Genomic DNA, 23,549 nt, shown 5'->3' on the forward strand with positions numbered 1-23,549 from the left:
TTTGTTTTGTTTTTTTTCGAGACAGGGTTTCCCTGTGTATCTCTGGCTGTCCTGGAACTCACTCTGTAGACCAGTCTGGCCCAGAACTCACATCCAACTGCCTCTGCCTCCTGATTACTGGGATTAAAGGCATGTGCCACCACACCTGGCTTAAACAGTTAACTCTTATAAATACCTACTCTTATTTTTGCTTCTACCTACAACATGAGATGGGTGTTTGATATTGTTTGTGTGTTTCCTTTAACATTTAGAATCTGTAATTCCCTGAAATTTTTCTGTGCTCACCCCACCCAATACTCTGTGACTTTCCATTCCATATTTGGGGAAACTGAGCTTTTGATTGATTTGATTAAGAGGAACAGTGAGTCAGTAGCAGCAGGGTAGGGCTGAGAACACACAGCCTGTAACCCCTTTGTCCAGTCTGCCTGTTAGCATGCCAGGCTGGTAGCCTTGATTTGGCTATTAAGATACATAATGTTTTACTTATTCCTGACACTTGTCCAAAACAAAGATATCGAGTATGACCTTTGATGTAGAAATGTAACCCATGTAGCATATTCTATAAAGAAATGTGGTCCCTCTAAGCACAGTTATGCATGGATATCCATCCATGCAACCAAACCCAGGGAAAGCAAACAAGGTACAGCCAAGCAAGCTGAGGTTATGACTTAGCTCCAGGTGGGCAGGTGTTGGCATCATACCAAACTACATTGATCTTCCATTCCAATAGGTGGAGACCATTACAGGTGAGTCCTGTGTGCATATTTCTTATAATAGAGATGCAACCACACACTTTCTGTTAACCTTTAACGACAGTTTCATAGTGGCATTTCAGACCATTCTGAGGTGCACTTACCTTGTGGGTTTTCACCCCTTCAGTCATTTAAAACTTATAAGCCAGAAAACCGAGGCCTCAGATCAACAGTGTGAAGGGCTGTAAAGATGAATTCTTCTTTTCCCCCTCTTACTCTTTAAGGAACAGTACTGTGTGTGGACATGTCCTTCACAGAAAATAAGCCCTGAAGAGTCTGAGTTGTACGTTCCTGTCATTTTCTTTTAGGACATGTGTGATGTTTGAGTAATCTCTGAGCTGACTTGTTGTGGTCCCTGAGTGAATACTGAGCTATTGGAGGATTTAACAAGGCAACTCCACGTAGTGAAAAAGGAGGTTTATTTTGGGGGGTAACTTACAGCTAGTAAAGGGGTTGGTTACAGGACCCGGGAGAGGTGAGATGCCATCCAGCTGGGTTCTCTGGAGAACTCCACTTGGCCTACCATCCAGGTCCAGGATCACAAGAAACAAAAAGAGCCGGCACATCCAGATCTTGGGTCTTAAGAGCTCCTGTTTTGGCCCCACCTCAGGGGCAGGTCATAGGTAGGTGTGACAATTACCGGAAGCCTCACTGGAGGTAGTACTTCCCGGTCAAAGCTGGAACAGCTACCTACTACACCGAGACACTCATTGTCCCTCACATGATAGAAAGGGCTGTTTGGCTTTCTATTCATCTTTTCCCCTAGAACTTACCAGACTCTTTTTCTGGTAGAAAGAATCTCAAAGTGTTTCTCTGAAGGAGATTCATATGAAGAACACAGTTCCTTTTTTCTTAGATGAAGTAATAGTATGTAACGTATCTGTCATTAACACATCTTGGCTTGGGGTTCGGGGGAAAAATGAGAATGAAACTTACTGAATCTCAAATTGACACAACTTTGTAGAAGTGATGCAATTTGTATGACCATATCATGTACTCTGAGCTGTTTGTGTTGTTGATTAGTTAGGTAGCTAATTAAAGTTATTAAATATATTAAGCAAGAATTCTAAGGATAGCAAGAAAAGAATCCATCACACACACACACACACACACACACACACACACACACACACACACACACAGTGAAATTCTCTGAATAAGAGATACTAGTGCACTCATATCTCTGATTAAATTTTCCCTGTAAACAGTACAGCATACTGTGGAGTGTAATTGATTAGTCAAACCAGAACATGTGCTGATCTTCTGTCCTTCATTTGCTTTGGTGGCCTTCCCAGAATGTATACTGTCTCACCGGTTAGTATAATGGCCATCCTTTTAAATTTCAATGAGCAAAATGCAAAAATGTCCACTGCTATGAACATATGAGGTTCACCTTGCATTATAGCACTTTTCAAATGTGATTTCCATTTTATCTAGCTGTAAATTGGTTTTCTCACTACTCAAATTTCTCTTCTAATCTGCATCTCAGTGCAATATTTATTTTCTTGAATATTATTCAGGATCCTTTGAGTTGTGGCAGAAACCTAACTCAAACTGACTGAAGGCAGTAAACTTTGAAACCAGGAAAAGTAAAAAAAGCACCATTATGGGACCAGGAGTTGGGGTGGGTAGTGATAGCTAGGGTAATAGCAGGTTGTAAGGTCTCTGAAGAAGGGAAGGGATTTAATTAGAGATGGGGAGCGAGAAAAATATAGAAGAAGGGGTGAGGAGGTTAAAATAACAGTTAACGGTGTGAAGAAAAGCTCATACAGAATCATACTACTAACTATCTAACAAAAGTACTAGTACTTCTAATACTTGTAAGTCTATGTGTGTGTGTGTGTGTGTGTGTGTGTGTGTGTGTGTGTGTGTGTGTGTGTGTGTATCTATATGTATATAATTTAAATGAAAATTTCCCATCTGGGTTAACAACATTCCCCACAAGAACCATAGACTAACAAAAACCCAACACCAAGCACAAGAAGCCCCCCCTTTTGAATTGTTAATAAGGGCCGTCCAAGAGACTCAGAAAACATCGTAGGCTATAGATACGCCTTTGGTTGACCCCCAGAGGTAAAAGTTAAGTCCTTTTTGCTGATGATACTATGCTCTTTGGATTCAGGAGCCAGGGGATCTGGGCTAGATCCAAACTGAAAACCTCATCCTGAGGACTAGTTCTCACGCTAGGAAGGGTCATGCAAGCTTCCAAAGGGAGGGAGTAACCAATATTCCTACCCAGCTATGATGCCTGTGAACCACAGCAATGACCAACATGGCACAGTGACTCTAAGGGTGCAGTGGTGGCAATCATAACTTGGTGACAACTAACAGCTCTCTAATTGGAGTTGAGACATGCTCAACAAGAAAGAAGTCAAGCCTGGTACTGGAAACCTAGCCAGCTCCCTGAGGCTAATGAAGTCATGGCTCTTGGAGAAGAACTTACAAATGCCACTTTACTAAACCAGCGTAATCTCTACCTACATTATGAATATTTATCCTTATACTCACAGACAAGTGTAGGCCTCATCCTTCATAAAAGAAACTTCTCTTACCATCTGATGGAGACCACTACAGAAAACCACTACCAATCAAAATGCAGCATTGTGGTGGCCAGTCCAAATGAACACATCTACACCAAAACTCCTGCACCCAAGGCTCATTAAGGAAGAGTCTAAGAGCTAGAGGAACAGGAAGTTTGCTGTGAGGTTACATCTAGAAATGTCAGAAAAGCTATACCCATGTCGTCTCATCAACATGGTTATGCAAGATAAACCTTGAGCTCCAGAGTTCACAGCTTTGCATTCTATTCCCAGTTTTGCCAAGTGTTAGCTACATAACTTCGCAAGTGAATTAAACTCTCTGACCCTTAGTCTCCTCATCTATGGGTTGGAGATAAAGATTCAGAGATGGGAGAGGAAGAAAAACAGTGTGTGACATTCATAGCTATTTAGTTAATGGCAGCTAATTAAGATCAAATAGACTCACCTACTAAAAAATTGCCTATATTTTATGTGTATAAGTGCTTGCCTACACATATGTTTATATACCGTGTGTGTGACTGTGCCTGTGGAAGCCGGAAAGCTCCTAAGACTGGTATTAAAGATCATTGTAAGCTGCCATGTGGGTTCTGGGAACAGAACCAGGTCCTCTGAAAGAGCAGCCTATGCCCCTAACTAAAAAGCAATCTCTCCATCTTGTCTTTGGCTACTTTTTTTCTCTCTTCCCTCCTCCTGCCCCTCAGCCTTCCCTCCCATTCCCACCTCCTCCAAGGCAAGGTCTCCTATGGGGAGTCAGCAGAGCCTGGTACCTTCAGTTGAGGCAGGTCGAGGACCCACATCCCTGTATCAAGGCTGCACAAAGTGTCCTACCATAGGCACTAGGCTTCAAAAAGCTGGCTCATACACCAGTACAGGTCCTGATCTCACTGCCTGGGGGCCCCCTAAACAGTTGAAGCTAAACAACTGTCTCGCCTATCCAGAAGGCCAAGACTAGTACCATGGGGGCTCCTCAGCTATTGGTCCACAGTTCATGTGTTTCCATTAGTTTGACCAGGCCATCTCTGTACATTTCCCATGATGATCTCGATGTCCCTTGCTCATAGAATCCTTCCTATCTTTCATCGAATGGACTCCTGGAGCTCAGCCTGGCCGTGGATCTCTGCATTTGCTTCCATCAGTCACTGGATGAGGGCTCTATGATGACAGTGAGGGTACCCAGCCATCTGATCACCAGAATAGGGGTTTTGGCTACTTTTTACTTATATTGCTGTACTCTAGGATGTTCCTATAAAATCCCTCCCAGTGAGAAAGTTGCAGACTGTCAAAACTCAAATTTCCTCATTTGCAAAATGAATTCATTACTTAATTTGACTGACATGTCTACAGAGAGACCACAATGTGCTAGGAAGTTTTCTAGGCTTTGAGGATACTAGAGCAGTTAAGATAATGGCTTATTGAAGTTTACATTGAATGACAGAAACAGGGCACAAATCAAAAGGCAATTGACTAGAAGAAATGCATGTACATAAAGTAAACAATGCAGCATAGAAGACAGAAATTTTCTGGAAACAAAGTCTGAGATTGGGGAAGTGACATTTGAGGTGAGAGAATAATTTTCATTGAATCCAGGAAGAGGAAACTAAAGCAAAGTTCTCAACAAGCTGCAGGGAGGCAGTCTGCTTTTTTTTTTTTTAGGTTCTTTTTTTTTTAAAAAAAAATAATTTAATTTAATTTTACAATACAGTTCAGTTCTACATATCAGCCATGGATTCCCTTGTTCTCCCCCCCTCCCTGCCCCCCTCCCCTTCCCCCCCAGCACACCCCCCATTTCCACCTCCTCCAGGGCAAAGCCTCCCTAAGGACTGAGATCAACCTGGTAGACTCAGTCCAGGCAGGTCCAGTCCCCTCCTCCCAGGCCAAGCCAAGCAACCCTGCATACAAAGAATAGGAGACCATGGTAAATAAAGACCACATGAGAATCAGGAAGCAGAAGTGCTAGAGAGGCCCACAGAAATACACAAAGATACCCCCACAATAGACTGCTGGCAACGGTTGAGAGACAGCCTGAACTGACCTACTCTGGTGATGGGATGGCCAAACACCTAATTGTCGTGCTAGAAACCCCATCCAATGACTGAGGGAACTGGATGCAGAGATCCACTGCTAGGCCCCAGGTGGAGCTCCGGGAGTCCAATTAGCGAGAAAGAGGAGGGTTTATATGAGCAAGAATTGTTGATATCAAGGTTGGATAAAGCACAGGGAAAATAGCCAAACGAATGGAAACACATGAACAATGAACCAATGGCTGAGGGGTCCCCAACTGGATCAGGCCCTCTGAATGCATGAGACAGTCGATCGGCTCGATCTGTTTGGGAGGCATCCAGGCAGTGGGACCGGGTCCTGTGCTCATTGCATGAGTTGGCTGTTTGAAACCTGGGGCTTATGCAGGACAGTCTGCTTTTGATGTTTAAGAGAATTAGCACAACTGTGAGTGAGAGCGGGCAATAGAAGTGCTCATGGGTCAAGCTGAGTTTGGAGGGACGCTCAAGCCAGATTATATGTATGTATGGGCTGATTAGCCGTGATGAACATTGGGTTTCACTGTGAGTAACTGGAAGCTACTTATCTTAGTTTCTGTTCTGCTGCTGTGGGAGACGCCATAACCAAGGCAACTTAGAATTTAGCTGGGGCTTTGCTTACAGTTTCAGAGGGTTAGTCCATGAATGTCATGGTGAGGAGCATGGCGGCAGCCAGGCAGGCATGGCACTGGAGCAGTAGCTGAGAGCTCACATCTGATCAATAAGTTGCAGCCAGAGAGGGATAGACTGGGCCTGGTGTCAGCTTCTAAAAACTCAAAGCTCACTCCCCCAGTAACACACTCCCTCTAACAAGGTCGCAACTCCTAATCCTTCCCAAACAGTTCCACTAACTGGGAACCAAACATTCAAACATATGAGTCTATAGGAGCCATTTAAGCTACCACACTACTATAACATGCGCACTAGAAATGGTGTGACTTATATTTTTAAACTGTTGCCATGTTAGAGGGGAGAGGAAGTGACAGTGGTTGCCAGTCAGGAAGCCAAATCAAGGGCGTGGAGATCTAGGAGAGAGGTGGAGATTTGGGTCATGTTATACTGGTTCTGAACAAGGTAGGATGGGAAAAGTGGGATGAAGATGATGTTTTCAGGTGGACAAAATGGATGATTTGACTATAGGATGGAGGAAAAGAAATGCCCTTTGAGTAACAGTGTTTGATGGTGAGCTGATGAGTTCAATTGGAAATGCTTGTTAATTGTCTTGCACGAGATGTCAAGTAGGCAATATGGATTTAGGAGAAGTCCTAGTTGGAGATTAACTTTGGGTGTCTATAGTGAACCAACTATATATCTAAGCCATCTGAACAGATATGATCACTTCAGGAATGATTTTACGGAGAGGAGGAACTCTGCTACTCAATAGACAGGGCTTTGCACTTGTATATTTTAAATAAAATATTACTTGAATTCAAAATGGAAAATTGTGGTGGGCAGAGCTGTGTTGCTTCAGGATATGTGTATATTTGTGGGTTTGGGGCCCTAGGATCCTGCGGGTGGAGCCTTCCCTTCACTTGCCACAGCCCTAAAAAGGTCCAGGTTTGTGTTAGACTTAGAAATTCTAATAAAACAAATACTAAGAGCAGAAGGCCTGTCCTCTGTCCCCTCTTCCTCTCATGGTTGACCTTTTTTTTCCTGATGCTAGCCAAGGCATCAGAAGGCTCAGGTTGAATTTCATGGTTCTCTTCTGTGGATAAACAAACTTAGAGATTTTTCTTGGTAAGATTCAATTAGAAAACCCACAGATGGAATTATAGACTACCAGAGCTGGAAGCTAACCCAGAGACTCTCTCTTGCGATGATCTCTCCCATCCTCTGAGAAGTGAGTGATGATGCCTGGAAGAGAAGGGAGCTTGCCCAGGGTAACCTGGAGAGGCACTGGGCTCTGCCCCTGCATTCTCTAGTTCAACATGTGGTGGAACAGATGTGACACAAACCTTGAAGATTCTTTTGCAGAGGAGCTGAACAGAGCCAACTTGATTAAGTGAAGTGAGAGGTATTGAAGAGAGTAAGTCGTGTTAGGACTGCTGAGGGTCTTCGTTAAAGGATCTTCCAGTAATTAGAAATTTAACTTTCTTTCAGTGGATGCTAGGATTACTTAGCCTAGAATCTCCGAGCGAGCCTTGGAGTCCCGAATATCTAGGCTCCAGATTCCTGGACTGGGGTTACGGAGATGCTCGGTCATAAAACACTTGCTGTACAAGCACGAAGACCTGAGTTCAGCTCCCTGGCACCCATGTAAAAGCCAGTCTTGGTCTGTAAGCCCAATGCTGGAGGCAGGCAGAGAGGGGATCCCAGAGGTTTTCTTACTAGCCAGTCTAGTGGAACGGGTGAGCTGCAGGCACAGTGACAGACCCTCAGAACATAAGAATCAGAATGATAGAGGAGGCTGCACACCATCAAACTCTGGCCTCCATGTGCAAGTGCGTACACATGAATGTGAGCCTGCACTAACACACCCAGATGATAGGCAGCCAGCCAACCAGCCAGCAGACAGACAGACATAGAGAGTTTGATTCTTAGACTTCCTAGAAAGTATATTTGTATGTGCATGCACACATTTTCTGTTTCAGGCCAGAGAGTAAGTATTTACTAGATTATTAAATACCCAACTAAATTTTTGTTCTTTATAAAAATTAACAAACCTGAAAAAACTTTATAGATAAAAAACAGCTAAATGGTCACTTTAGGCCATGCACTATTTTGATTATAGCAGCTTAGTTACCTATTTTCATTAGTTAGTGTATTAAGGCAGATCATGGAAATAAACTATGTTTCTGGGAAGAATGAAGAAAAACAAGTAAATGGATTAATACAGAGTAGAGAGAAGTACCTGAATGTTTTCATACCAGGAGATCAGTGGAACAGAATCTTTCTGTGGCACTCAGCAAAGTGTGCCTCATGCACCCAACCTCAGTGTGCTCGTAGCTCTTTGATATAGTATGGGTTATTAAATTGTTCTACAAAATGAAAATCCCAATCTACTGATAATCTATTGGAAGCAATACTTACTTGGCATTTTCTTCCTGTAACAAAGACCTTTATTTTTCCGTGTTATTTTCCCACTTAACATCTTATTTTCCTTGCAGGATCCTGCGGGCACTGAAAATCAACACACTCATGCCCATTTCCTGTAATGGACAAACTTGATGCTAATGTGAGGTATGCTACATTTCTGGATCTATTGTGTTGCTGCCGGTGGGAGTTTGTGCTAGACGGCCTCTGCAAGTCTGTTGTAGTGGAATTACAAAGCTAAAATGGACGTTCTTAGCTGTATAAACCACAAGTATGGTATACTGTTGGATTATTAGTGCTTCATTACTATGCTTAAATGATAAAAACCCAGCTGTTAATATTTCTAGCTGCATGAACCAATAGACACCACTTAAAGGTATATATTCATTTTTGCAATAAGAAAAATGATGCATTTGAATGGAAGTAATATGGCTGAAGATAATCTGTCTGCACCTAAACTTCAGATATAAAAGTAGCTTTGTCTGATGTGTTTTAGTTTACCCACTTCCGTTTTCAGCCAGGGCATCAGATCATGGTTATCTGATACCTGTGGTTAGTATGGTATATGGAGTTATGTTACCCTAAATAGTTTGGCTGTTGCTATTCTTGTAATTTTCTGTAAAGCTTGGGGATGGGTGTTCTTCCTAGAGGCTTGTTATGATTTATTTGGCATTACCAAGCAGTGCAAAGAAAGTTGTATTTAAGGAGGCTTAAGTGGTCTGCTTCTGTAGCACTGAGGATTATCTACGAGTAACTCCAGATGGAAGGCATCCTAAAGTCACATGCCTTGTGAAATTGCAGGAGCCATTTCTTTCCTTTCACATGAGACTGATGGGAAAGGTATAAATCAGGGGTCCGTCGTCTGGTTTGATGTGGTAGAACCTATGACAGCTGGCTTGACAGGAGCTCTGGCTTGGCCTGACTTGAGTGTGCTATCTGATGAAGTTAGAGGATCCCTAAAGGGCAGAGTGTGTCTCACGATACAACGCAGCATCGCTGGCACCTGGTGGGTATTGGATAAAGAGCTGTTGATCAGCTAGTCATCAGTGTACGATACATATTTCAACAGCGTTGTGTTCCAGTTCACCTAGATATAAAAAAGGACTATTTAGCAATATGTCTTGTGCCCTCAGTAGAAGACATAGTGGACTCTGTTATTTACCCAATAGTAAATAACTTAGTGTGGTTATAAGACTCCATGTGGACTTTTAAACCTATTGGCATGTGCTTTACTTCCCTCTCAAAGCTTGTGAGGTTATTTATACAGAGAATACATAATGGGATCCAGAGAACCTCAGTTTTCATTTGTTAACCAAAATCCAGAGTGAGCAATATTGATGATGCAACATTACAAAACAGCTTTAAGTTCTAAACCTTGGATCAAACAGGGTTAGTTGATTAAAACGCACCACTGGGGGTGATAATTCAGACATTATGATCCCTTACATTGCTAGCTTTTAGACATTTATTTATAGCAGCATTAGCTTTGGATGGCAAAACATGATTCTATTAAGTGAACATTAGCTGTTCTCCTGGGATCCTGTGGAACAATGGTGTGGGATTCAAGATGATATCACACCCCAGAATGCTGTCTGTGGACTGTTCTTTCAGTCCGTTTTCTAACCGGATCCTATCAACATATGTTCATCCTTACCCACTCCCTCTCACTACCCACAATATTAGTAACAGGCAAATGTCATGGACTTTATATTCATTTCCTGCTCAGTACAGCCTCTGAGTGTCCATAAAAAAGGACATTTTGGCTCACATTTGCCAATTTGTGATGCATATATCATTAGTAATTTACAACGAACTTAGGTGGTATACCAACAACTTTTTATTATTACAGAGAGTAATATTATTTTGTCATTTATCAAGTAAAATAAATTTCCTTTTTATAGAAACATTTAATTTTGAAAGTGAGTTTATGTAAAGAAAAATGAAATCCAGAAATAATTATTAATAAATTAATATAAACAATCACAATGGTTCAGTATAAATGATGATGTTCTAGAATGTTCTAGGTATAGCTAGATAGAGTAAATTTTACCCGTTTGAGAAAAGAGGCCAGAGTTCCTTCTTTTTCAGTTGCTGTCTTCCCATGGAAAGTCAATACATAATGAGGTGAGAGCTAAGGCTCTGGCCCAAGACAGGAACTCTCTTATTTGCTCTGCAGACAGAGGAAAACCAGTGAGGGGAGAGAGAAAGTTAGAAGAAAAAGAACATTTGGAGAAAAAGTGACTGGGCTCAGATGGAAGCAGCTTAGCAACTGATGGTCTTGCAGCTATAACAGACATTGAGATTCGTTATATGTATTAGTGAATATGTATACCCTCACTAATGTCACACACACACACACACACACACACACACACACACACACACACACACCACAGTGGTATGTGTGTTGAAGTCTCACAGGACTCAGTCTTTCAACAACATTAACTTGATGAAAATTGGGTGCTGAATGTTTGCATTGTTGGACATGTGAGATCATTTGTGAGCTATAATGTTGATTTATATCACTACATTTAATACATTTAAGTAATCCCAGAAGTTATATATCATCATTACCAACTTCACAGTGTATGGCAATTAACAAACAAAAGTTACTTATGGCAGAGTCATGAACTATTCTGTCTTCTTTTATCCTATAACTGTTCCGTAAATGAATATATGGTGTGTGTGTGTGTGTGTGTGTGTGTGTGTGTGTGTGTGTAAGTTAAAGAGACAGCCGAGGTTACATTTCTGTCTGAGTAAATATGGAAATATAGTTTGGAAAAAAAGAGTGAATATTCAATAATGGACACCCAAAAGGAACGGAGAAGTGTGAGACTACAAACATCTTGGGGAAATTTCAGAAATAATTTTCACTTTCATGGGCTATGGTAAGATTGAGGAACTCTAATCAAGTCTCACAAAACATGAAGGGGTGAAGAAGTCTATGGTTGAATTTAGAGCTAAATATAATAATGTCTTACAGTTTGTCAAACCACATTGACCATTTCAGATATTGTTCATTTATCTTCATTGAACTGAATTAGCTTCTATGGCTTGGTCCTTGCTATTATCTATCTTCCAGAATTCTTGGCTAGAAGCATCAGGAACTAACCCTGGCAAAGGTAACTTGGGACCAGCTATCATGAAGCTTTAAAAAGTTAAGGCCAAAATGTTAGAGGACCATGTTTAAAAATGGACGAAGACTTGAGGAATGGTAGAGGAACCCTGGTAGTGAGATATACAGTGAGCCTGTTCTTCATGTGTTATAAAAAGAGTAAGAAGCACTAGATCTTGCTTGTAGAGGCACGAACTGCAGCGTAAACACCTTCTCCCGAAGACTCTCCAACACAGAGAGCAAGGACTGCAGGATGACCCAAGTTATGATGGAACACCACAGGGAATTAGGACCTGGACAGTGAGTTCTGACAAGTTCTCCCTTTGATAACTAGTGTCTGACAAGTTTTACAGTCAGCTGACACCTTTTCTAAACAATCTGACATCCACAGAATCCAAGGGGTTTGGCTCCTGTGTTTCTTGTGGGGCTTGGAGTAGATGGTGGTATTCTTTTCTGGGGAGGATTGGAGAAGAACAATATCTCTAGTTTACAGCAGCTGCTCTTCCTAGATCTCCTTATAGTTAGGGAGAGGAACTCACCAGTTCTCCCTTTTCTGCAAGACTGGGAAAACATTCAAAGCATCTCTAATTGCTCCTTGACTTCAGAGAGCCAAACTTACCGTTTGTATAACTGCATTTGCTTCCACTGATACGTGGTTTTCCTTGGCTCAGGTGTAACTCCTGAAAGCAAGCCAGGTCTCCATTCTTTTCTTCCTATTGCTTATTAGAGATGTCTGCTTTCTATGACTTTGTTCTGTGAACGTTTAGTTCCAGAAAGTACAGGGTTCAAAGAAGCATTGAGTAGATGGAAAAAAGCTTTGGCGTGTCTTGAGATAATGACCCCAGACCTTGAGTAAAAGCAGTCGTCCTTTATATTTAGCTCCCTTGTATTGGTAGCTTCTTGCCACCCTGGATTTACCTCTTTTCCTGCTGGGATCTCTGAACTTTTCTCTTTGCTACCCCAGCAGTCTCCGAGCTTCTTCCTTCTTCAATAAGAGCATCCTCATCTGGGATTCTGTTTCTTCTCTTCAAAATGCTTCTGTGTTTTTTTTTATTAATGTTTCTTATTAGCAAGTGACAAAGCATCCTATGCAGTTAAAAATCATAAATGGTGGAAATTTCCTTTTTGCTAGGGCCCAAAAAAACTGAGAGCCAAACTTAGTCTGTAAAAGCAAGGATGCATAGGTGTGGGGCTCTCATGTGCATTTATTTTATCTCCCAACTCCTTTTAGACTCTTGGGCTTCATTTGCTTTCTTGATAATGCACCTGCATCTTTGTAGGCTGATTTAAAGACGGGAGAGAGAAAGAAAGACCAAAAATTAAACATTTTAAAAAACAAAACACACTGTCTTGATGTAAAAATAGTGTTTTGCTTTATACAGCATATGACATTAATTAAAAACCGTAACAACATATGACATTACTTAAAAACTGTAACAAAGGTAAGTGGTTGGGTTTGGATTAATTACCCAGTTGCTGTAATATTGTGGTGTGCTTAGTTACAATTCATTACTTCATGACATTGCATTAGTTATCAGTGTGACTACAAAAATGTATTGAAATTATCCAATTTTACAAAAGAAAAAAGGGCAACAATTGTGTCAATAGAGAAGTTGGTTTGGGGCTTGATTATTAGTATTTGTAACAATGCATCTTAAGTTTGACAAAAATCTGGGGATGAAGTTAGAATTTTTAATGCTAACTATTTCAAAGTCTTGAAATAATTCATAGACATAAATTGCCCTCCCCAGAGACTTAGCAATATGGAATCAATTTGGAAGTAGGGTGAATTTGTGTTTGTAACCTGGCAATTGGAGTTGGGAACAGGTGCAATGATAAGACAAGGAGATGTTTTACAGGAAATCATTCCTCTGTCTCTGCAATTGTGACATTCATTAGCATATAAGGAGAAAGTGAGTGGGTACGGCTTCAAAGGAGTTATTTTTATGTTGCTTTAGAGATGTAAATGGGAATAATACTCAACTTTATAGCCCAGCTGACAAGTGGTGAGTTTTCCATTAATTCTTTTGATTAGATCAGGGGCACAGTGAATTTGAGCTGAAACTCACCCCACATTGAATATCTTTGTGCCTAATAGGGATGTAGGGAACCTCAAGCAATGCATGTCACAGGCTACCAGCAGGGCAACAACGTGTGTGTGCATTTACTGGCTGTGGACTTCAGCAAGCACACCTCCACATACAGAGGGCATTACATAGTTGTGTAGTGCTTCTGCTATATCACCAGGAGAGTGTAGCAGCAGCTGGAGCCAAGGGTTTATGGAAACAGCCCACATATGGATTCAGGATGCGTGGCCCCGAATGGGTTTATTTAGTTTCTAAGCCTTCAGTTTAGGCATTTGAAAATGGGGCTTTGGTGAAAATTATACAAAGAACCCATAAAGTTCTTACATCTTAAACATGGAATACTTGGAATAAAGGGTCTGAGTTTTGCCCAGGGTCATGAAAGGTATTATGAAAAGTGGATATTTGTGATTCCTGGGACTGATTATTCATTGATTGCTTAAATTTACTTTCTACTTAACTGAATGACCCTACTAATAAATTGCTGACTTTTTTGAATATTTGCCTATTCATTTTCTGGTATGGAAAGTAGGACTGCCAAAGAGGACAGATAATCTTCAATATTGCAATAGTTACTGATTTATTTGGAATGAAAGCACTGGGCTTTGGTTCACTATCCAGCATCATTTCTGCTTTACTGTAAGGTATGCACAAACCTGGGCACAGTCTTGTCTGGGAATTAGAGGACCTAGAATTAAATCCCTATTTTTGACTCCTGGTTTTATACTGTATTTAATATGGTCATCTCTCATTGATATATAAGCAATATAATGGAAACTGATGTGCATTTTCCAAGAAAATGGAGCTTTTGTTCCATAACTTAATCACAAGGCTGTCTGGAAAAGTGGCAAGAGGATGTGAGCCCAGGGCCAGGAAGCTTCACCCTCCCTACCAGTGTGTGTGCTGTCCCCCAGTGCCACGGATCTGCATGTGCTGTCCCCCAGTGCCATGGATCTTCTGCGTGTGCTGTCCCCCAGTGCCATGGATCTTCTGCATGTGTTATCCCCCAGTGCCATGGATCTTCATGTGTTATCCCCCAGTGCCATGGATCTTCATGTGTTATCCCCCAGTGCCACGGATCTTCTGCATGTGCTGTCCCCCAGTGCCATGGATCTTCTACATGTGCTGTCCCCCAGTGCCACGGATCTTCTGCAGGTGTTTTCCCCCATTGTCATGGATCTAGAAGTGCTGCTGCTATACCAGTTCTTGCTTCTGAAACCACTGTTTTTTTTTTTTTTCTGCAGAAAACATCATCTAATACAGGAGAAAAATAATTATTTTTTCATACCGTCTTGCTTCCCATTTTTAACTTCTTGTTTAGAAAACAGAACCACAAACCAGTAGACAGGGAAGTCTTGACAAATACAGTTTTCAGTACTCCAGCCCTCTATGACTGAAATGAGGGCATGAACGCCTGGCAAAGAACAGGTATAGCTGTTCATTGTGTGACCTGGATCCTTCTGGTCCTTCCTCTGTAGAGTCTGAGGTTGACAAGGATGATAGAAACATCATCATCTAAATCTCAGTCTTTCTGACTGTAGAAAGTCTCTCGCCCAGCTTACTTTGTGACATGTTGCAGGAAACTGGATTATCACTAACAGGTGGTGCTTTTAAGTATCTTGAATTTTGTCTTGCTTGCCAGCTGAATTCTTGTTGCCTCCTGTGGTGTGCGCCCCACCAAGGCACACTCTGACTGCAGCTGATGAATGGCCAGGTGCTTTATGTCTGTAGGAGTGCACCTTGACTCTGAAAGAACAGAAAATTATTTTGAATTATTTTTTTAAATTTCAGATGTGTATACTGTGTTTACTTCATTTCCTCCCTTCCCTGTCCTTCCTCTAGCCCCTTCCATATCTTCCCATTCCTTCTCAAATTCATGACCTCTTTTTCTTCATCATTATATCTATCTATCTATATATATAGATATATAGAGATATAGAGACATAGAGAGATAGATAGATATGTGTGTGTGTGTGTGTGTGTGTGTGTGTGTGTATAAATACATATATCCTATTGAGTTCATTTAGTGTTCCTCATATGTATATTTTTAAGACTGACCACGTGGTACCCAAGTAACCAAATAGAGGGCTTATCCCTCAGGAGGACCCATTTTCCTTCTCTCAGCAGTCATTCATTGGCTGTAGCTCTTCATCTAGGAGTGGGGCCCTGTGAGATTTCCTCCACCCATGTTGGCATGTCAACTGGTGTCATCATTCAGGTCTTGATTAGGCAACCGTGTTGTTGAGATTTCATGGCTGCTGCTTCCCTGTCATATATAAAAGACACAGTCTCACAGCAGACATTCTGGTCCTCTTGCTCTTAAAATCCTTTAACCTTCTCTTCTGTGATGTTCCCCGAGCCTTAGGCATGGGGCTTGTGTTGTAGATAGGAAAAAACGTCTGCAGAACTGCAGAGCAGAACTCAGTCGTTCAACCTGCAGAGCTGGCTCCTGGCCTCTGGATGTCGTACTGCCCTTCCGTGGGTTCTTTGGAAGCACAGCTAGCTCTTGCCAGTCTCTAACTGAAATCTCATATTCCGGTAGTAGGTTTGTAGATGGTTTCTTAGGATCTTACATAAATCAATGGCTGCAAAGAGCTTGGGGAGGTAGAGGTAATGCCTAATTTTGCCCAAAAAATATACAATATCTTGCCGGGCAGTGGTGGCGCACGACTTTAATCCCAGCACTCGGGAGGCAGAGACAGGCAGATCTCTGTGAATTCGAGGCCAGCCTGGTCTACAGAGTGAGATCCAGGAAAGGCGCAAAGCTACACAGAGAAAACCCTGTCTCGAAAAACCAAATAAATAAATAAATAAATAAATTGACAATATCTCAATTATCCTCACTTTTCACCCAGTAAAAGTCACCTCTGTCCTTAAAAGGATTAAAATATGGTCTATATCAAAGGATCATCTATATTACAGAAATGTTAGGTCATTTTTTTTCTTTTTTCTTCATTGTAACACTGAGATGTTGTGATATTCAGGAAACATGTAACTTAAAGTATTACACTGTGTCTCACACAATCCATTGTTCAATGCTGTTATTATACCTTTGTGCATATAGGCATAAATGCCTATTTATTACAAGATAATAAAATGTTGTGAGAGAATAAAGAAAGGGAAATGTCAAGCTTGTCTAGCCATTGCATACTGTCCACATGTACCAAGCTGTCATGTGGTATAATTAAAATGAAGATTTAAACTTTATACACATGTGCATGTGCTTGTGCACACACAAATACACCAACCCATAAATATAAAGCACATAACTGATGCTCAGAATTACTTGAATTATTAGAGTTCTACTTATGTCTTATAGTTCCTTGCAGTTCCACAAAAGAACAACAGAGAAATAAAGAGAGTTTCAGAAGAGTGAGGGACTCTTCCTAATATCACAGTTCACACGTACACACACACACACACACACACACACACACACACACACACACACACAGTGATTTACCCAAGACTAAGATACAAGTCTTTGCTTCCCAAACCACTGCTTATTTCAAATTACCTCCAACTGTTCAAACGCAAACTATCTCCTAATGTGTGTATAAATTTAGATTAAAATGTTATATAACCATAACTAAATCTGAAAAAAGGGTCCTAGACAATAACAGTAAAATATAAAACCGTTTGTCCTTGATGCTTTGAACATTTGATAAGAACAGATTGCCATGATTCAGTCATCTGTGAAGCAGGTGACTTATATAAACTCACTTCTGAAAATACTGGAAGGTCTTTATTAATAGGGATTGCAGTATTACACAAGGAACAACCGAGTCCTTTGGGATCTTCACTTTCACCAAAGTCACATTTCTAAGATGTGCAAAGTCAGTATTTTCACTCATCTTTGCTTGATGATAGAAAAGTATATGCCTGGATGTATAAGGTCATTGTGAATTTTTATTGCATTTGTGTGTGTGTGTGTGCGTGTGTGTGTGTGTATAACCATGGCCACGTATGTAGGCTAGAGGACTACTTGTAGAAGCTGGTTATTTCCTTCCACCACATGGATTCCAGAGATTGATCTCAGCCTAGTCTTTAGAGTGCCACAGTTGGCTCTGTTGACATTACGTTGGGGGAAGGTCTACCATTTGATGTTTTAGACTTGATTCCAAAACCAAAGTTTTAACAAAAATGTTTGGCTCCTGGGGTTTTACAAAGTGATTAAAACCCTCTGCAGGGAAACTGGGGGAACAGTTTTCCTGAGTAGCTATGTTTCCCTCTTGCTTTTGAAAGAAAGCATTTGAACTGTTTGTAGCTGAAGGTTTTCTTGTGCTTGTCCAGCACCAAGGACCCCATAGTTGCTTATAAAATAATCACTCAGAAACTTATATTAATTAAAACTGCTCAGCCATTAGCTCAGACTAACCATTGACTAGCTCGTACACTTAAATTAACCCATAATTTTTATTTATGTTTGCCACATGGCTTGATACCTTTACTCAGTTCTGCCTTCTCATCTTGCTTCCTCTGTGTCTGGCTGGCAATTCCTGACTCAGCCTTCCTGTTCCCAGAATTCTCCTCTCTCTTTGTCCCGCCTATACTTCCTGCCTGGCTACTGGCCAATCAGAACTTTATTTATTAACAAATCAGAGCAACACATTCACAGCGTACAGAGCAATGGCCACAGCAACTGTTCATTTACCTAAGGCATTCCACAGCATGCAAGTGGCCAGAGGGTCTGTGACCTGCCATGGGCTTTTCACTTTATCACTTAAATTTGGAAAAGTATAGTCAGAATTACCTCTAAGCTTACAGATCTATACTATGACATATGTTTTCACCTTGATATTTAGTTGTATTGCTGTTTAACAAACAGGGTTTTGTTCAATTTAAGACTTTTTTTTCAAGTAAGGAATTGGAACAGGTTTCTGAATAAACACCTGGTAAGTGATTACCATTTTATCATCCAGCTAGTGATGTTTAAGCCACATTCTATTTGCATTTCTAAAGAATGGGAGGAATAACCTTTCCCTTTCTCATCCGCCCACTCTCCTGCTCCTTAGCTTACAATGGCTTTATCCACTTTAGTGCTTGTGAAAACCTTTATACAAAGTACTCATCTTTGACTGCTCAGTGCTATCATACCATGAGCACAATGACACAGGTGTATACTTATTGTAAGCACTCTAAGCGCTCTCTCTATGGAAAGTGAGGCTCTTATTTTCTAGTCTCTTTGTCTCAAGTGCCACACTTGCTCATTTATTCAGTAACTTCCAGGAAAAGTGTGTAAAAAGATGTATAAAGTCAGAGGGATTTTTATTGCACTTTTTATTTATGTGTGTGTGTGTGTGTGTGTGTGTGTGTGTGTGTGTGTGTAATACATGTGTTCCAAGGCCACAGGTGGAGGTCAGAGGACAACTTGGGAGTCCTCTTATGCACTGAACCATATTGCTAGCTATAAGTGAGGTTTCAGCACAACCACCCAACTAGACCACTCCATGGGTAGAAAGAAAGGTTTACTGAGCACCAAACTGCCAAGCCCCTCGGCACCAGTGACCTGGTAGAGGGAAGAGCACAATGGAGTGGAAGCAAGCAGAGTTTGTATCAACATAATGGCATCTTGGAGTTGATACAAGCTGTTTAGATTGATGTGGAACTAGGGAACTGAATGTCCTTGCCCAGGGTAGTTGACCTTTGGGGTAGATTAAGGGAGGTTTCTGGTGAACAGACACTGTCTTAAGAGATCTGCTTTTCTAGTGAACAGAAACTTTTAGGCTTTTGGAGTCACCTGAGATGGAGGAACCAATGGTACATTTAGTTAAAAAAAATCTAATTGAGAACTGGCTGTATTGGCATGGGTCCCAGTAGTGAATGTTTTTGGTAAGATTCAGATCATACAAGCTATATGATGAATTGAGTGGAATAGAAATTAATTACTAAAAGGACTGATGGTCTTTCTGGCTACTGGAAGATGAATGCTACTCTCTAGGTACTGAGAGCAACGAGACTGTCCTTTTATGGAGTCATTTCCTTCCAGAAGTTTCAGAGCTCATTCCTGTTGTAACTCGCAAAGCCTATGGATGTTTTGTATAATTAGGGAGTATATAAACATTAGGATCCTGACCCTTCTGATAGCAGCTAGCCTCTTATGAACACTTATGGAAACAAACCACCTACAACAAGTCTATAGGTAATATCAGAATTACGGAAATTCTTAGCTTCCACTTTCTTTTTTTTTTTTTTTTTTTTTTTTTTTGGTTTTTCGAGACAGGGTTTCTCTGTGTAGTTTTGGTGTCTGTCCTGGAACTCGCTCTGTAGCCCAGGCTGGCCTCGAACTCACAGAGATTCGCCTGCCTCTGCCTCCTGAGTGCTGGGATTAAAGGCGTGCGCCACCACCGCCCGGCTCGCTTCCACTTTCTATACTGTTTGAGTGTGAGAATCAAATATAGTTCTTTCCAGAGCAAATAATTTCTTCATGACTCATGAAGACTATCTTGTTAAAAATGTACAAATGTTTGGAAAATAAATAGTGTGTGATTGTGAGTTTTAGACAAGCTATGATAACTGAGAGCTTAAACAAACTTAATATTGAGTAGAGAGTGTCCCTATTCCACAGAGAATCTTTTGATGACTTGCTCTGAGACTGAACTGAAATTTATCATTGCAGTATTGACAGAAGTTCTACAAAACAATAATGTCACCCTAGGACTCTTGAGAATCAGGAAAAGTGTGGTTGATTTCTGTCGTAACTTTAAGCATGCTGCTTTCTTATTTTTATTCCACTTTATTTGATATTTTTGTTTGTTTGCTTGTTTTTGAGACAGGAATTAGCACCGAGGCCCAGGCTAGCCTCAAAGCAGTAGCAGTCTTTCCGCTTCAGCCTTGTTCTATGTTGATATTGCAGAGGGGTTACATCGCTTAGTTTGAGAAAAAGGAATGGTGGCTAGTCTGTTCTCCTTAATTGAAAGATTTTATAGGCTGGACAATCAGACTGAAGCCATAGAAATGGCTTCTTCTTTTAAGCCCGTAGGTGTGAATAGAAGCAGAAAAACAAACAAACAAAAAAAAAAACAACAACAAAGGTTACTCCACTTCAGAAAAACAAAAACAAAAACAATCTTTTAAGGCATTTGTTTTGTGTGCATGTTTCCAGGGTAGACCGTTTGGTACGGGATAACCAGTCTGTGTGCTCCTCCCTGGGGAAGATTATCTCTCCCCTCTCAGTGTTCCTTCCTTGCCTGTCGTTCTTTGTCTGGGGTTGAAGCCTTGTGAGCCCCCTACACACACACACACACACACACACACACACACACACACACACACACACACACACATTACCATTCCTGTTGGTGTCAGCCTTGTTTAGGTCATGTTTGGGCTGAAATATTGGTCAGAGTGAAGGTTCCGGCATTTCTAGAAGACACAATCTCACAGCAAACTTCCTATTCCTTGGCTTCTTACAATCTTTCTATCCCCTCTCTTGCAATTATTCCCAAGATTTAGAAGTGTGTGCGTGTACACACACACACACACACACACACACACACACACACACACACACACACACATATGCACACTAACTGAGAAAGTGGCCCTGAATTTGAAAGAGAGCAAGGTGATGGTGAGGGGGTACCTGGGAGGGTTTGGAGGGAGGAAAGGGGAAAGGAAATGATGTCATTATATTATCTTAAAAAAACAAAAAAAAAAAAAGGTATTTAGGAAAGAAAACCTTACTTTAATTGTTACAGGGACATTGATGATGCTAAGTAAGAAGAGGGAAGTTAAAGGTTATTTAAAATAGCTCATCTAGTCAAAAAAATTCCAAGCACTTAGTCATATTTTTAAAAAATCTGTAATTCATATTTGATTAATTTTGACATGCTTCTATCCAATTATGTTGAACTGATGAGATTTTTACTCTGTGGGGGGAAAAAGTAGTAACCTTTTTAGACAAGCTTAATTTAGCTGTGTTTTTTTTTCTAAAATTACATAACCTTAACTCTGCCACTCACTTTCTACTCTTTCTCCGCTGTTGTTATGCTCCATCATCCAGCTTCTGAAAAAAGTTCTGACGATGCTGACCATATTCCTTTCTGTCCACAGTTCCTTCAGCAGTCTGATGACTGAACATCTTTCTTGTAAGGCCAGCCTCCTACTCACACTCAATATGCACTCATTTGCCACCAACTGACTCCCCAGAGCTCTGTAAAAACTCCTGTTACCAGCTGTAATTGTCAGAGTTGTTTACAATTATTTATTTAACATGTGTACTTCCTCTTCCTACTGGGATTCCTGTGTCCAGTGGTAAGCACACTGCCCGGCATCATGTGTCCAGCAGTAAGTACACTGCCCGGCATCATGTGTCCAGTAGTAAGTACACTGCCCGGCATCATGTGTCCAGCAGTAAGCACATTGCCCGGCACACCGCCCAGCATCATGTGTCTAGTAGTAAGCACACTGCCTGGCATCATGTGTCCAGCAGTAAGCACACTGCCCGGCACACTGCCCAGCATCATGTGTCCAGCAGTAAGCACACTGTCGGGCATCATGTGTCCAGTAGTAAGCACACTGCCCGGCATCATGTGTCCAGCAGTAAGCACACTGCCCGGCACACCACCCAGCATCATGTGTCTAGTAGTAAGCACACTGCCTGGCATCATGTGTCCAGCAGTAAGCACACTGCCTGGCATCATGTGTCCAGCAGTAAGCACACTGCCCAGCATCATGTGTCCAGCAGTAAGCACACTGCCCGGCATCATGTATCCAGTAGTAAGCACACTGCCCGGCATCATGTGTCCAGCAGTAAGCACACTGCCCGGCACACCGCCCAGCATCATGTGTCCAGTAGTAAGCACACTGCCTGGCATCATGTGTCCAGCAGTAAGCACACTGCCCGGCACACTGCCTGGCATCATGTGTCCAGTAGTAAGCACACTGCCTGGCATCATGTGTCCAGTAGTAAGCACACTGCCTGGCATCATGTGTCCAGCAGTAAGCACACTGCCTGGCACACTGCCTGGCATCATGTGTCCAGCAGTAAGCACACTGCCTGACATGGTAGATTATTGGAAGAACTTAACTAAGTTTGAAAGACTTTTCTTTCACCCCTCAACTTTCTAGGCAATGTCATATTACCAAAAGCCCCATGAGAGAAAAATTTGTGCCCAGGGACTATTAATGGCAATGACTACCACCACCACACATGCATCCACGTTGAATCTCAATGGCGACCATAGATTTTGAAGCTAGGGAGGTGGAAAGGTGAACAGAATATGAGTTCTCAGGCTGAAAGTGAAATGTCTCTCCTGGAGAGTTATCTACTGGCATGGGACCTCTAGTGACAAGGTCACCGTGCCCTTTGTTTTTAGCCACTTGTGGGATTGATTCCTTTGCCTGGGCTGCCACCTCACCCCTACCTCTGCCATGACTAACAGGACCCGAGTCATGATAGATCCTTATCTGTGCTAATCTTTTATAAGTGTTGTCTTGTTTATTCTGTATGACAACTTTATGAAGAGAGACGCTCTTACTTATTTGCATGCTACGGAGCCATATAAAATTACTAGGTCTGAATACAGAGCTCGGACCTCTAAATACTGTGCTGCAACATCACCACTGTTGTGTTTGTTATACAATATTCCATTGAGCATAATTCCACCAAGCCCTGAAACCACCATTACTCATTTTGCTTCAACCATTACCACTACTACTATAACTATTTATTTTGCTAAGCCTTGCTCTCTACTGTCATGACTGTGAGTTGCTGAATCTTTCTCTGGTCTTGGTATTGTGCTAAGTAAGACCTTCATGGACAGTATTTTGTTTCCCTGGGCTAGCAATGTAAAGAGCCCACTTGGAGAAAGAATGCTTGTGACATACAGACTGACAATATGGATGCAATGTGGTGTGGTTGAAGGGAAGGTTTATATTGCAGATACAAGAGAGAGAGAAGAGCCAGAGGCATCAGGAGAGTCCAGAGCAGAGAGAGAAATTAATAGACTGCACACAGCCAGCAGACTGGATCCGGCCATGAGAAG

At 41.5% G+C, this 23,549-nt stretch overlaps 1 protein-coding gene across 4 annotated transcripts in view; it reads left to right on the forward strand.

Annotated features, from left to right (window-relative positions):
• Htr4 (5-hydroxytryptamine receptor 4) overlaps positions 1-23,549 on the forward strand; it is a 204,860-nt gene that overhangs the window by 14,081 nt on the left and 167,230 nt on the right. For all 4 annotated transcript variants that reach the window (XM_028890134.2, XM_028890136.2, XM_028890133.2 and 1 more), the window contains exon 2: positions 8,436-8,508. In XM_028890134.2, coding sequence (XP_028745967.1) covers positions 8,483-8,508 — 26 coding nt within the window. In that variant the 5' untranslated portion in view covers positions 8,436-8,482. The remainder of the gene's footprint in view (positions 1-8,435; positions 8,509-23,549) is intronic.

The sequence above is a fragment of the Peromyscus leucopus genome, chromosome 19 (assembly GCF_004664715.2).
Source record: "Peromyscus leucopus breed LL Stock chromosome 19, UCI_PerLeu_2.1, whole genome shotgun sequence".
NCBI lineage: Eukaryota > Metazoa > Chordata > Mammalia > Rodentia > Cricetidae > Peromyscus > Peromyscus leucopus.